Source organism: Ailuropoda melanoleuca, chromosome 2, assembly GCF_002007445.2.
Source record: "Ailuropoda melanoleuca isolate Jingjing chromosome 2, ASM200744v2, whole genome shotgun sequence".
NCBI lineage: Eukaryota > Metazoa > Chordata > Mammalia > Carnivora > Ursidae > Ailuropoda > Ailuropoda melanoleuca.
In genome coordinates this window covers 68,146,046-68,161,223 of record NC_048219.1, presented here as the reverse complement: position 1 = coordinate 68,161,223, position 15,178 = coordinate 68,146,046, and the positions used below count along the sequence as shown (strand labels likewise).

General features: G+C 37.2%; 1 protein-coding gene and 1 non-coding gene across 2 annotated transcripts in view; one reads left to right on the top strand and one right to left on the bottom strand.

Moving 5' to 3' along the window:
- Nucleotides 1-1,031: 1,031 nt before the first annotated feature.
- SNX7 (sorting nexin 7) overlaps nt 1,032-15,178 on the bottom strand; it is a 150,585-nt gene continuing 136,438 nt past the window's right edge. Inside the window, exon 9 of the mRNA XM_011236917.3 lies at nt 1,032-1,484. Coding sequence (XP_011235219.2) covers nt 1,473-1,484 — 12 coding nt within the window. The 3' untranslated portion in view covers nt 1,032-1,472. The remainder of the gene's footprint in view (nt 1,485-15,178) is intronic.
- Nucleotides 1,568-1,669, top strand: LOC117801250. Its single transcript, XR_004623775.1, has one exon. It is a non-coding gene; the product is annotated as a U6 spliceosomal RNA (small nuclear RNA).

Genomic DNA, 15,178 nt, shown 5'->3' with positions numbered 1-15,178 from the left:
AGATTATCACAGTCAGGAGGGCTTTAACCAGTAATTTCACTAGTAATTTATCCCAAGAGCTCCAAATATTCAAAATATTTAGTTCCTAGGGACTAGAAACTAAAAGGAATAGAAAGAGGAGTATAATAGTTTCATGGTCATCACACATTTTAGTGCTAACTTTTCAAATTGCTTTAATTTTTTATTACAGAAGAGCTCAATGGGAGGGGGATTGGTTGCTGAACCTGGAGACATTTAAGGTGTGACTTTGGAAAAATCATTTATGCACCCTTGGCCTCTATTGCCTGAGAAGTAAAACAGCAGGTTTTAATGTTCAATGACTCAAATCTTTCTTTTGCTCCAGGCTCTTTTTCTGAGGCTCTTTTTCATTGTAGTACTGGGGCTCCCAATTCAATGACATAAAGAGGGAAGAGGCGCCTCTTTCAAGCTAGGGTTGGTCCAGCAGTCTGGAGGTTCCCCAGAGACTCCTCATTTATGGTCCAGAAAGGGAGAGAAGAAACACCAGCTGGTGGCAAAGTAATCACTGAAGCAGGAACTTTTAAAAGCATCTAGTAGCCCAAACTCAACTTTGAAGGCAGGCAGAGCAGCAAGGTGACATCATTGTAAGCGATCCCTAGTTCCATATATCATTCTGTAGTTTAGATTCACCAAAGACTCTTTAGAACCCAGCAAGAAAAATTAACCAAATGTTGAGAGAAACTCTTCATTACTGAGGACAGATGATCCTTTACAGAGCTGAGTGATGGGCTTAGCTGACATCTCATTTAGTTTCGCACACCATCATAGAGCGACAGTTTCCCAACACACTGCCGGCGTGTAAGCCATTAGTTTCCAACTAAACCAGGAGACCCGTTTGAAAAATGAGTCTGAGAAGGACCATTTCAGATTATATCATTTTTTTCTTGCGCAATAGAGTAACATGGCTTCATATTTACCAAACTCATTATGTCAGAGCCAAGAAAACTAACAAATAAATTGCTATTCTACCATAAAATTCATCTTGAATGAAGGAATCCAGGTGGTCATAAATAAGCATTTTCCCAGGCTTTATTCCAAAATCAAAGGTGAAGTTTGAGATAAAGACTAAACTTATAGATGCCCTCCCACCTACCTCAGTTCAGCGTGTTTCAAGAGGCTGACGTAAACAATTGTACAGAAACTACACAGCTGTAGTACTCATTGCCTCCGCAGGAAGTTGGCCAGGTCCTGTTAGGAGATGAGAGGGGTTTTGCCAAGTTGAAAGAGAATTTGCAAACGTGTCAGGGAGCTCAGCTTTTCCTCTCAAGCATGACTGGTTGGCACCAGATTATTGGGTCCTTTGTCCCAACACGAGCATCCTTCATGACCACCACCCAGGCTTCATAGCTGGTTTCCTTCTTGCAAAACGGTCTTGATATCCCTTTCCAGGGATCTCTCACAACAGGGAGTTGAAATCATATAATTAGAGTCTGGCTGTTCCAGGTTAGGCAACTTCATCTTGCTCCCTAGAGAAAGGAATGAGAAGTTTGTGATAAATGCATGAATTCATCATGAGTGTATATATGAATGGATAGAAAACAATCTTCCTGTGCTCGCTTCAGCAGCACGTGTATTAAAATTGCAACAATACGAAGATATGCATTGCCTGTACAAGGATGACACGCAAATTCATGAAGCATTCCATATTTTGGGGTGGTACAGGCTAACTTTAGGGAATGAATAAGTCATGGGAATAAAAAGCACAGCATAGGGAATACAATGACGTTGTGATAGCGTTGTACGGTGGGAAAGGGGAGCTACGTTTGTGGTGAGGACAGCATAACATATAGAGAAGTTGAATCATTATATTGAATCATTATAATGTAATGTTGCGTGTCAACTACACTCAAAAAGTTAAAAGAATCTTCCTAAATCCTCTGAATTTAGAATCCTCAATAGCTCTATGTTCTTACCTAATCCCGCTCCTATGTAAATGAACTAACAAGTAATTTAGAGCTCCATCCCTGAGAAGCTGCTGAATCAAAAAGAATATATTTAAGCTGAATTGCTCCAAATCCTTACCACCCCACCCCAGCTACTCCATTGATAGGGATACTGATGAGGTGAAACTATTAAGAGAAATTATATGAATATAATAACATTGATCTCAACTTCTAGATGAAATCTTAATCTCTCAAAAATATTTTCCACTCAGGCTAGAATATGCTGGCTCTCAATGGATCTCAACTTTTCAAGTCAAAACAAAAACAAAACTAAAATGTTTCATTCATTTATTGTCTTTTCGTCTGTGGCAGTTTTAAGAAAAAATGATTGGAAATTTCTTGATACTGCTCCCATGGAGGAGTCTGCTCTGTGTCCTCTCTCTCCTTGAATGTGGGTAAACCAGTGACTAATAGAATGCAGAAGTGACTCTGCATGACATCCAAGGCTGGATCAGAATAGATAACACGGTTCTGTCTTGTCCACTGGTACGCTCGTACTTGGGGCTTTGAAATGCCCTCTAAGATGTCCTATTACCCTCAGACCATTATGGTGGAGAGACCACGTGTAGTCACTTTAGCCAAGAGCCCAGTGAGGGCTCAGAAAACAGCCAGCAATTCACATTCACTTGAGTGAGCCATCTTGGACATTATGCCCAGTCGGTCCTTCAGATGACTGCAGTCCCAGCAACAGCTGACTGCAACCACGTGAGACTCCCCAAGCAAGAACTGCTGGCATGAGTCTGTCTTATATTCCTGACTTGCAAAAAAATTCTGAACAAAGAAAAATGGTTATTTTAATATGGAAAGTTTTGAGGTACTTTGCCATGTAGCATTTGTAACCAGAAGACTTTTCTTCCTGAAAATATTTAAGGCAATTTACAAAGGTAGAAAAACAATAGTGTGGCATATATTAAAATTTATTTTGATCATGTTATGCTTTTCCATTTGGATTTAATGTTCATGTAAGGTTTAGAAATGCAAACGAAAATATTTTGCTTGTCACTGGATATCAATATACAGTATATAATGTATAACTTTCCAAGATGTCCTTATTGCCTAATTTGTTTGCATATTTATTGGATGACAAATAAAAGGATATATTCTTTTAAATTAAACTATGATCATCGTATGAATCTTTCATTTTGGCTGGGGTAAAATTTACATACAGTGACTTTGTATACAAAATTGATGAGATATGACATGTGGGACATCCCCATAATAATAGGCCAACAAAGATATGGAATATTTCAACCACTCCAGAAAGTTGCCTGTGCCTCCTTTTGGGTCAAACCCTACCCACCACAGGTAACCAGTGCTTTGTCTATTATCATACAGATTAAGTTTGTCTGTTCTAGAACTTCTATAAGTAGACTCATACTGTCCATATTACTATACCTCATTAATATGTGTTCTCAATAGAGGTATCATCCCCAAGGGGGGTGAAAATTGGTTCTCAGTAATGGGTGAAAAAAATCTTGGATATTACAATGGTGAGTGACACTCTAAATTTCAGCCTTACCTGACAAAATCTTCATTTAAGTTGTAATTTCTCTTATTATGGAGAATTTTAATTTAACTTTCTTCTGAGAGAGGGGAACAATAATGAAAAAAATGTCAAAAAACACTGATCTATAGTAAAGCCATATAGCAAGAGCCTTCCAAATTTGTTCTTTTGCAAGATTCTTTTGGCTATGCTAAGTCCTGTTAATTCATACAGAATTTAGAATCTCCTCAAATTCTATGAAAAATAATTTTGAGATTTTGTTTGGCATTACAGTGACTCTGTGAATCAATCAGGAGAACTGCTATTTAAACGATACTGAGTCTTCTATTCCATGAACACAATCTTTCCATCTAAGTCTTCTCTAATTTCTCACAGCAATATTGTAGTTTAAGTCTAAGACTTGCATTTCTTTTGTTAAAATTATCCCTATGTATTCCACATTGTTAGTATTGGAAACGGTGCTCTTACATTTCACTTTCTCGTTGATAACTGCTAGCATACAGGAATAAAATGTATTTTTGTAAACTGACCACACTTATTGGTTCGTGCGTGTGTGTGAAACACAGTTTAAGATTGTTTATATAACCAACCATATTGCCTGTGAATAAAGATAGCATTACTTATTTGTTTCTAATCTTCGTAGTTTTATTTCTTTTTGGTGCCATATTGCATTGGCTAGGAAGCTCCAGTACAATGTTGAATGAAAGTGCATTGTTCCCAACCTTAGGGGGAAAGCATTTTATAGTTCTTCACTAAATATAATGTTAATTATAGAGTGCTCATAGATGTCCTTAATCAGATTGAGAAAATTCCCTTCTATTCCTGGCTTGCTGAGAATTCTTTTTTTTAATCATGACTAGGTATTAAATCTTCCAAAATTCTTTTCCTGCATCTATTGAAGTGATCATAAGATTTTTCTCATTTATTCTGTTAATACGAAGAATTACATTGATTGGCTTTTGAATGTAATCTAACCTTATATTCCTGGAATAAACTTTACTTTTTCATGATATATCACCTCTTATAAACTTCGATGAATTTACTTTGCTAATTAAGAAGCTTTGTATATATTTCTAGGGGGAATATTAAAACAGTTAACTCATACATTATTTAGAAATTAGTGTTCCGATTTCTAAATATTTAGGGGCTTTCTAGATGTCTTACCATTGTTGATTTTAATTTAATTCTACTGAAGTCAGAAAACACATTTAGTAAGAATTAAATCATTTGAACTTTATTTAGACTTATTTTATACTCCAGCAGACAATCTATCCTGGCACACATGCCATGCGCATTAGACAAGTCGGTTTTCTGCAGTTTGCTGTACTGTTTTACAAATATTAATTGGTCAAGTTGCTGAAGTCTTCTATGTCCTTACTGATTTCTTGGTCTACTTACTCTATTAGTTATTGTTAGAAGAGTATTAAGTCTCCTTTTGTAATTGTGGATTTGCCTACTTTCAATTTGATCCGCTTTCTTTCATGTATTTTGAGGTTTTATTATTGGGTGCTCTGAAATCCCAGTCCCTCAGACCCAAAATTGGGGGTCGTCTGGGCTAATATCACTACCTCATGGCACACATCCGCCAACCCAAATAAAGAGGTAAACTGAGGCTAGCTCAAAAAGATGAGCATTTTTGGGAATAGCAGAGGAATTGCAATTTGGGACGCGCAAAATGTAGCAAGGTACGGGTGAGTCTGCTAAAGTTTGGGGCGAGGTTGTATTTATGGGCAGAAAATGTAAGGAGGGGAGAGATCAGTAAAGTCTGTTAAAATCAAAACACGTGGAGACCAGCTTTAAAAATTTCCCAAGGAGACAAAACCAGTCCAGTCATACAAACAAAAGTTGAGCTGGTTTTGTGACACCCACCCGACCTGGGTCATTTCTTGCTCTTGCCTCTGTAAACCATAAGCCAAAACTTCCAAGGCTGATATGAGGCAACCCCTGACCAGTTCTCTATCATTTAAGAAAATTCCAAATATTATCAGTTTTCTATAAATCAGGCATTTATGGCCATCAGTTTCTCAGCCCTAAAGTCTTGCTTTTCTGAGAGCACCTCAGAGTGAGATTTTCCATTTTCCATCCTCTGGTTCCATTTTAGATTGAAATTCTTTATACATCCCAAAACTGTCAATTCTGTTATTCCAACCTTAAAATATATTCAGAATCCAATTGTTTCCACCCCCTCACTGTAATCGCTATGTTTTAAATCACGGTATCCCTCACTTGGATCATTGCAAAGCCTCCTACTGGGACCTCAATTTCTGTCCTGGGCACCTTACTGTTTTTTTTTTTATTCACAGTGATCTCTTTAAAAAGAAAAGCAGCCCTATGTTAACGGCCCTGCTCAAAATACTGCATTGGTTTTCCATCTTTTTTATATAAAATCCAAATTTCTTACAATGACCCACAAAGTCCTACATGATCTGTTCCCTGTTCCTACTTCATCTCCTGTTACTTTTCCCTTCACTAAATCGGCTCCTACCAATGACCCCTTGCTGTTCCTAGAGTACACCAGGCATGATCCGGCTTCAAAGCTTTTGTATTTGACTTTTTTCTGTCCAGAAGGCTCTATTCAAAAATATCAGCATGAGGTACTCCCTCTCTGTTGCTCTCTGTTTCTCTCCCATCTCCTTCGGGTCTTTGTTCAAATGCTACACTATTTAAAATGGCAATATTTATTTCCTTTTCTATTCCCCTCCCTTGATTTTGTTTTGTTTTTCCAGTTTCACTTATCACCATATTCAATATTATATTTGTTTATTCTTTGTCTCTTCCACCAGCTTGTAAATACAACGAGGACAGATATTTTTGTGGTATTTACTGTGGCATGTTTAGCACTTAGAAAATTCTTGACACATAATAACCATATAATAAATATTGTTGAATGAACAAACATACGTTTTTCTTATAGTACAGTCGTTCTCAGTCTGGTTCTACATAGAATCCTCTAGGGACTTTTCTAAAAATATTGATTTTCAAACTCAATCTGACTCTGGCTATGGTATGGATAAGCTTTGAAACCTACTCCGGTGTTTCTGATATGTAGCAGAGACTGAAACTACTTCTCTAACGTGATGCCTAGTCCATGTTAATTGGTCAGGAAACATTAAATATTGACCTGAGTGTATGCACTGGATCTCCCAGTAAATTTGTTTATAAAGAATCTGAACCTCACTTACTCTGTAAAATAAAAACAATACCTCCCTCCTACCTCAAAGGATTACATAAGATAAAATAAAAAATGTCTTGTAAACTATAGGGCATCCCCAAAAGGCAAGTTATTTGATTAACTCTCATTTTATTTTTTAATGAATTTGAACTGGGTGTCAAGTAAGACCAAGATTCTATTCTTGGTTTTCTGGGTATAAGACTTTGGCCAAATCATTCACTTCTCTGGGTCTCTGTTTCTTAATTGGAAAAGATAAGAAGACTGAAGATCTAGAAGATACTTTTGGTTTAGATACGCTATGATTCTATAATGTATCAATTGAGTATTATAGTATTCTTACATCTCTCAGTTTGATTGATGAGACTTCACCTAGAATTTTCTTACATACATCTGTAAAGTCCATGCTGACTCAAAGAGTATGAGCAATCTGAAGATGGATAAAGCAGGGAGACGCAAGGCATCCATGACTCTTTCCCCACAAATAATCTGCATGTATTTAAAAATGGTAGTGAGAATCTGTCATTTGTTTTCTTATATGTCATACACTATGTTATTTCAGTAACAATTTCTTCATTCCACTCTCCTTGTAGGCATAGCACATTGGACAAAATACAACCAAAAACAACAAAACACACACACAAAACAGAAAAAAAAAGTGGCTGAAAGGGAGAATAAAGTCCTCAGTACAAACCTTCAAGTTGGTATGCATAGTATTATTAAAATGCTACTCAAAAGTGTTAATAGTCGTTTCAGTATAATGTTGCAATGGTGTGCTTTTCTTCTTAAGTCCTGTAAAAATATACTGCTCTTGTCCATAAATTACACCAAATATTTGTTCTGGCAGATCCTAGTCTCTTACAGGCACCATGAAGAGGAGATCCAGTTAGAAGCTGAGAAACATTTGCTCTCATTGATTTCCAAGTCCACAAATTCCAGGTGGAACTCAATTTTGATTAGTAAAGGTCAAAATTTTTGAATACTGGTTGTTGTCAACAGAGCACATCCCTTGCCATGACCTCATTCTCTGAGTAAAAGTGCCAGATAGTGTCTGGCTAATATACTTCTCACCTAGAATCAGGACACATGTTCTTTTATGAACTACTGTGATTCTTGATTTTCAGTGAAAAAATAATGGTGCATTTTTATCCAGATTTTGACTTTGCAACACACTCTCTCATTTGACCTTGGAGGATACTTTAATGATAATTTTTCATAGCTATGGGTTTAGTCTCCACCTTGCCAAACTCAAAGTTCCAATTTATTATATATGTACCTTCTAAATGTATTAATGCACACTTGTATTTTTAATTCTATTTATTTCTTCTCTTTTCTGGTCTTAACTGTTTCATACTCTTAAACATTAGTATTCACGATATTCCAATCAAGCTTTTGCACAAGAGAAACAATTTTTAAAGCTTTTTATGAGAGAAAGAGAGCACAAGCAGGGGGAGTGGCAGAGGGAGAGGAAGAAGCAGGCTCCCCGCTGAGCAGGGAGCCTGATGCAGCTCCATCCAAGACCCTGGGATCATGACCTGAGCTAAAGGCAGACGCTTAACCAACTGAGCCAACCAGGTGCCCCAGGAGAAAGAGTTTTTAAAAATAAGGTCTTTTTAACATTTAATGATTTTTTTGGTTGATAATAAAATAAACACACTATTATTTTAGAAAAATTTGAGGACAAAGGCATAGGAAAAAATAAATAAAAAAATAATAATCTTATGGAGGTCCACTTTATACACTGTTAGGGAGGAACTATTTCAGTTTTGCTCTTAATCTTATGAGAATCCCTTCATTCTGGTTATGTTCTTTTCTTCTAATCTGTGACTTCTCTGTAGTTTCCATGGAAATCCCAAGGTGTTTAACAAGCCTGTCAGGAATCTGGGCACAGCTTAGCAGGTTACATCGGGCTCATCGTCTCTAATGAGGGGGCCATTGGCCAGAGCTGTGGTCTCATCTGAAGTTTCAACTGGGTAGGTGCACGAATGTCATCCATTTATCAGCTCACTTCTATGGTTATTGTTGACCTTGGCTCCCCACTGCATGGTCTTTTTCCCAGAGCTACCTCATCACATGGCAGCTTGCTTCCCCCAGAGTCATGAATCCAAGGAAGAGTGGGAGTGAGAACTGGCCCCCAGTACAGAAGACCCAGTTGTTTTATCACTTACATTTGGAAATTATATAGCATAATCTCTGCCATATTTTACCTTAACAATGGAGTCATTAAGTCCAGGCCATATTTAAGAAGAGGATTACACAGGAGGAGTGAATACCAGGAGGTGGGAATCGCTAGCAGCCATCTTAAAGATCGCCTACCACACCATGTAAGCTTTTATAATTAATAAAATGTATAACAACATTTTGTCATTGTGTACCCATTTTCAGTTAGTTAGCTTGACACATTCTTCTCCTCACAATAACCCAATCAGATTGGCAAAACTAGTTCAGAGAAGAGACAGTCAAGATACAGACAGCTTAAGTGACTTGCCAGCTAAAATTTCAACTTTGATCTTCTAAATTCTTTCTTGTATAATCAAAGCATAGCACATTCAGAGGGCAACTCTGTCACCTTTGTCAGATCTCAGCTGAATCATCATTTTTTCCAGAAATACCCCCAATTCTCTAAGACTAAATTTGGTACACACTTCTGTGTTATGGTGAGTCTCTGGTGTTGCCTTATCACAGTAGTTAATACCCTGTATCATAACTGCAACACACTTGTCTGAATAATAACGATACTATGAGCTCTTTGATGGCAGATATGGTGCCTTACTCACTGTTGCATGTCTTTTTTTTTTCCTAGCAATCTACTGGGAATAATTTACCTCAGGGTCGGCCAGAAATGTTGATTTCTATATGCCTCAGAGGATATCCTATTTTTTAATGTGAAAATAAAAATAATACTGAGGTTTGATGAGAAAAGAAGAGAACAATAACCAGTGAGTGGTATAAAAAGATGAGAGAAGAGAGTAGAAAAAAAATTTTTTTTAAAGACAGCTTGCTTCTTTGTAACACTCTTGTTACCAGATTTGCTCACTCGCTGGCCTAAGGATTATTTAGTCTTAAAATATATCTCCAAAATAAAATGGAAATAAGAATGGTAAGAACAGGCTGCACATTAGCGGGGCAGGGAGTCAGTGCACTGTGGCCTCTCTTCAGTTCCTGTGCCTTCCTGCTGGGGTGATTCGAGAAGTCATGACAGGCATTGTGTGACACTCCAGGAAGGTCATTTTTGACAGTCAGTAGTTAATTTTCTGACTTATAGCACTTGCTTTTTTTTTTTTTCTTCTTTCTAAATCTGGAGATGATGATTCTTTTGTATACTTTGGCTTTTCACTCATTAGATTCTCTAGGATTGCCAGAGAGGATTGTCGAGAGTCTTTTGAATGACAACATTTCAGCACTTTTTCTGAACATTGAGGAATATTGTTGCTGGGGCTTTTGGAGGATGGATTATTTTCTTGGCAGGTAGTATGGCCTCCACAGGGCTCATTAGACTTTCTGTTGGGAAGATCTAAAGTGCACAGTTGAATACTGTCATAAAAAAAGAAGTGGTTTGGGTCTAATTCCTAATGGAGCTGCAAAGACTACAGCTCCTTTTTGATCTCCAAATTCCAAAGTAAGCCTTTTATAGTTGTCATATTATTGACTGCTCATTCCAGTCATGGTTCTTTTTCTTCCTAAATCTTTTATGCTCAGAATGTTATTTTGACGCTTAGTATACATGAGCAGATTTGGCACCCTTGTGTATTTAATAATATCAACATTTCCTTCTAACCGGTTGTGTGTGTATTTCTCACAAAAGGGCTCTTTTTTTTTGCAGGACCGAGTTTCTCCAGGTTAAGCAGTCCTACACCAAACTCAGTTCCTTTTCTCTCTATTCCTTCTGTAAGCACTAAGGTACAATAGCCCTCATTCGATCACTGACATAGAAATTGTCATGAATGATGTTCTTTTGCTGGTGTGGATGGGAGGAATGATTTCTCATTTTTGGTATAAAGGTTATTTGCAAATTTCTTGAGAATAAAAGTTCAGGGCACTTTCATGTTCTAGATGATGACAGGGTTGCAGAGAAAATGACAAGGTCACTATACATGTAAAGCTTTCATTTCTTTCCCATTTACAACTCTTTCATATTGTTTTAGAAAAGATGTAATTTCAAGAAAAAATAGTTTTATTCCACTCATGAAATAAATCATGTAACCATTATTAGTTTTTCCTCTCTGTTGCAAATAACCAATAGGTATGTATTGAACCACACAGCATGAGTTCAAGGTTTATAATCACAAAACAGTATTATTTATACCCATGTCACAAATTAATAAGTATGTGATGAGGGATAACATTTTAAAATGTTGGATTTTAAAAGGAAAAATACAATGTAGCGAAGATTTTTTAAATAATATCAAAACATCATTCAGTATTTACTTGGATTAATAGATCCGATTGTAACTATCACCTTCTCCTTTTTGTTAATCATTGTTTCTCTTTTAGTCCATTTCAATATTGCAGTGTATCTGAATATCTATAACCTATAGCTCATTTTTGTTTATAATTGTTAAAAATTAGACTTGCTTGGATTTGTCATAACATGAAGGAATGAGGAACTTTTTTAAACAAGAAGATAAAGGTAGTATGAAGTGAATCCCTGTGCAAGGAACACAGAATAGTGTAGCAATTTCAAAGACATCATATTCACTCCTGTAAAGTAATCCTAAGCTGTGTGTTCACATTTCCAGGATAATTGTTTTGTCTTATAACGGACCAGACTATATTATGTATCTTCCCTACTTAACATAGGGAAACAATAATGCTACACCAGTTTTGAATGTCATTTTGTAAAAGGAAAAATAGTCACTTAAAACCCTAAACCCTAACTAGCTATTCTAATTCTTGCACATTAGCTTCTAATCTTTATATATTTCCATCCACATTTTCTACATAGCATATATTCCACTTTAGGTCAGATCCCATACACTTCTTCATGTTTTTGAATAATCTCCATGCTTATAGTCATGTGAGTATCTTTTTAAAGGAGACTGGTTATAATGTTAGCTAAGAAGTTTGTGTTTCCTTTTCTTAAAGAAAACAAAGAGAGGTACAAAGTTCATACCAACTAGCTACGAGAGCACTGACGCAGTGCTGCCGGCAGGATGAAGAGTTAGGCAAACAGCATCTCAAATGCTGAGTTGGCTGTGCTGAATTGGGATTTTTCTTCCATTGGTACCTGTAACTACAAATGCCCCATTCCTGTCCTTGCAGGTTCCTAACAGTAAATACTGCAACTCAAGTTCAGAGTCTGTGAAGATCAAAGGAGGTTTTCTAACCTGAAGTCTCTTTATTATCTTTAAAAATTTCTGGACTTGTTTTGAATTATGATGATGATTATTACGATTATTATTTTATCACTAGCCAAAGTACAAATCAGTAACAACCACAACAACAGCAAAAACAACATTTTCCTTCAACATATTTCCTACAAAATGAAGAGTTACTTTGAATGATTTAACATTATTAAAAATGTATCTATGCACTTGTGGCGTGGAGCACTGGGTGACGTACGGAAGTGTTGAATCAGTATATCCTACACTTGAGACTAGTATAACATTGTATGTTAACTAACTGGAATTTATTTATTTATTTTTAATTATTTATTTATTTATTTTTAATTAATTATTTATTTATTTGCAAGATAGAGACAGAGAGAGAGAGAGATTGAGAGCAGGAGTAGGGGTGGGGGAGAGGCAGAGGGAGAGCTAGACTCCCTACTGAGAAGTCCCACGCCCGGGCTCCATCCCAGGACCCTGAGATCGAGACCTGAGCCAAAGGCAGACGCTTAACCGACTGAGCCACCCAGGCATCCCAACTAACTGGAATTTAAATAAAAACTTAAATAAAAAATAAATAAAAATGAGGAACACAGCATAAAGTATAGAGATAAAGAATCACTATATTGTCCACCTGAACTTAATGTAACATTGTTTGTGAACTAAAAGAATTACCAAAAAAATGTATCTGTGAAAATGTATAGTTTTTGTAAGTGACTTTATTATTATTTCATAAGTAAAATAGTTTCTTGTACTCTATTGGTAATGAAACATGATGTTTACTTTATAAACCTAGTCCTAATTAGAATAAAAGCCTCATAAAATTAGCCATAGAGCTGTCTAGGAGACAAAGAAATAAAATGAAATCAATGTAAATCGTTCATACATGTATTCACTCCATGAATATTTACTGAACACCTTTCTTGTGTGTGGTAAGAATATAACAAAGACCAAAACTGTGTCGATCCTTGCCCTCATAAGCTCCAATATTCAAAGTGAAACACTTTGGAAATTGAAGCCTGTTAGGAATCACATTGTTCTGCTATTTATTATATGATTGAAGAGAAAAAAAGAAAGGAATGGAATAAATATTTAATTCCCTTGTTTCCTTGTGCAGAGTATAGTCTTTCTTCTTAAGGCCTGTCTAGAAAATTAAGAGCTCGGGGTGTAAATATGTAAACGGATTATCTTCCTCAGTGGGGCTGGATAATCTTAATTTAACAAGAATTTCGACTCTGTGGTGGTGCTCAGCTCCCGCTGAGATGTTCCTTTCAGTGCCAGAGTGATCATCTCTAACTATGCCAGCGCAACGTGGCTCCGTTTGGGGCAGATGGTGAATATGCCTCATCTGCAGGTATGTGTGTGAAGACGGTACTTCGGTGACATGCCACGTGCACTTGCGATTTTAACAAATCATCCTCCTGCATACGTATCAACACTGCAGCTCCAACCATGGGCAAGGAAGCTCCATATCTGTAGCAAAGGTAGAGTCAGTAATATCTTCTCTTTAGATATTGGCACCTTATACCATAAGGTCGAAGGATCAGAATAAAGCTTTGCTCTCTTTCTGTATTCATGTCAAAAAGACACTGTACCACCTGCAGTGTTTCCTATGATAAACGTGCTTCAGTAACTTCCAAATATGGGTATCTTTAATCCATCTTTAAAGGATGAGCCTAATTATTTTGAATATTTTTCCTGCCAGATTAATAGCTGAAAGATAAAATCACATGGAAATCCTCCTCCAATCAAAATCACTGTTGGGGGGCCCCTTCATCCACTTAATCCATACTTTTGTTATTTTTCTTCCCCCTGCTAAGTAAAGGCATTCAACTGTAAATATATACAAAGCAGTTTAGTAAGATCAGGGAATTACTAAAAAGATAATCTGAGAGATAGTAGATGTGCTTGTTATAATAATGATTTCCAAAATTTAGTTTTATTTTATATGTGTGTCCTTAGAACTCCAGCTAGAAATAAAATGAAGTACAAAATGTGATTTCCCCAAATAAGTTCAAATTTTAGCTGAAAGAAAGATAAATATACATTTCTCCAGGTGTCTTATTTAAACCCAAACTGGAAGTTTGGTAATTTGTAACATTGGTGGGTTGGAAACACCCCCTTGGATGTGATTCCTTTGTTGAGTCAGAAACTCCAGTGGAGACAAGTTCTAGGTGGAGCAGGTAGAAAAAATCTTGAAAATCCATCTTCTAAGCCTCCTAATACTTCTCATATTACTCTCTGACAGAGTACTACTACACATTCCTGTTGAGTTTATCACGAAAGTCACCTGACTGATTTCTGCCTCTGAATTCATCCCATTTCCACCTGAATCTGATCTTTCAAACTGAAGCTAAAATAGTCTTTTTAAAATGTGTCTCCTGAGGCCTGGGTGCCTCAGTCTGTTATATATCTGCCCTCAGCTCAGGTCATGATCTCAGGGTCCTGGGATCCAGCCCAGTGAAGTTGGGCTCCCTGCTCAGCAGGAAGTCTGCTCCTCCCTCTCCCTCTACCTTCTGCCCCCTGCTCACGCTCTCTCTCTCAAATAAATAAATAAAATCTTAAATAAAATAAAATGTTTCTGATTCTTAAATTGCCCTGCTTAAAAATTTTGATGAATCCCATTGTTCTTAAAATAAAGTCAAAACCATGAGTATATTTTCTAAGCCTCTGAATGACGTGGACACTGCCTATATCTCAGCTCGACTCTGTCCAGTGGCCCTTCACATTCTAGCCTCTGGTAGAAATGGGTTCCCGAGAGTTCTTTTTTTTTTTTTTTTTTTTAAGATTTTATTTATTCATTTGACAGAGACAGCCAGCAAGAGAGGGAACACAAGCAGGGGGAGTGGGAGAGAGAGAAGCAGACTCCCAGAGGAGAAGCCTGATGTGGGGCTCGATCCCAGAACGTTGGGATCAAGCCCTGAGCCCAAGGCAGACGCTTAATGACTGCACCACCCAGGCGCCTCCCCGTGCCCCCCACCCCCCAGAGTTCCTTGAACACATCATGCTCACTGCTGTACTTGGGCCTTTGGCTTCTCCCATGCCCTGACACATCCTCCAACCTCGTGGACCCTGATTAAGTCCTCAGACCTGAGATTTAGATACCGTCCCATGCAGGAAGGATTTGGGCTGGCTATTCCTTCTCTGTGTGGCTCTAAGGTCTGTACCGGCATGAGCAGCACATTTCTAATGTCCTATTTTAATTTCCAATTTACTC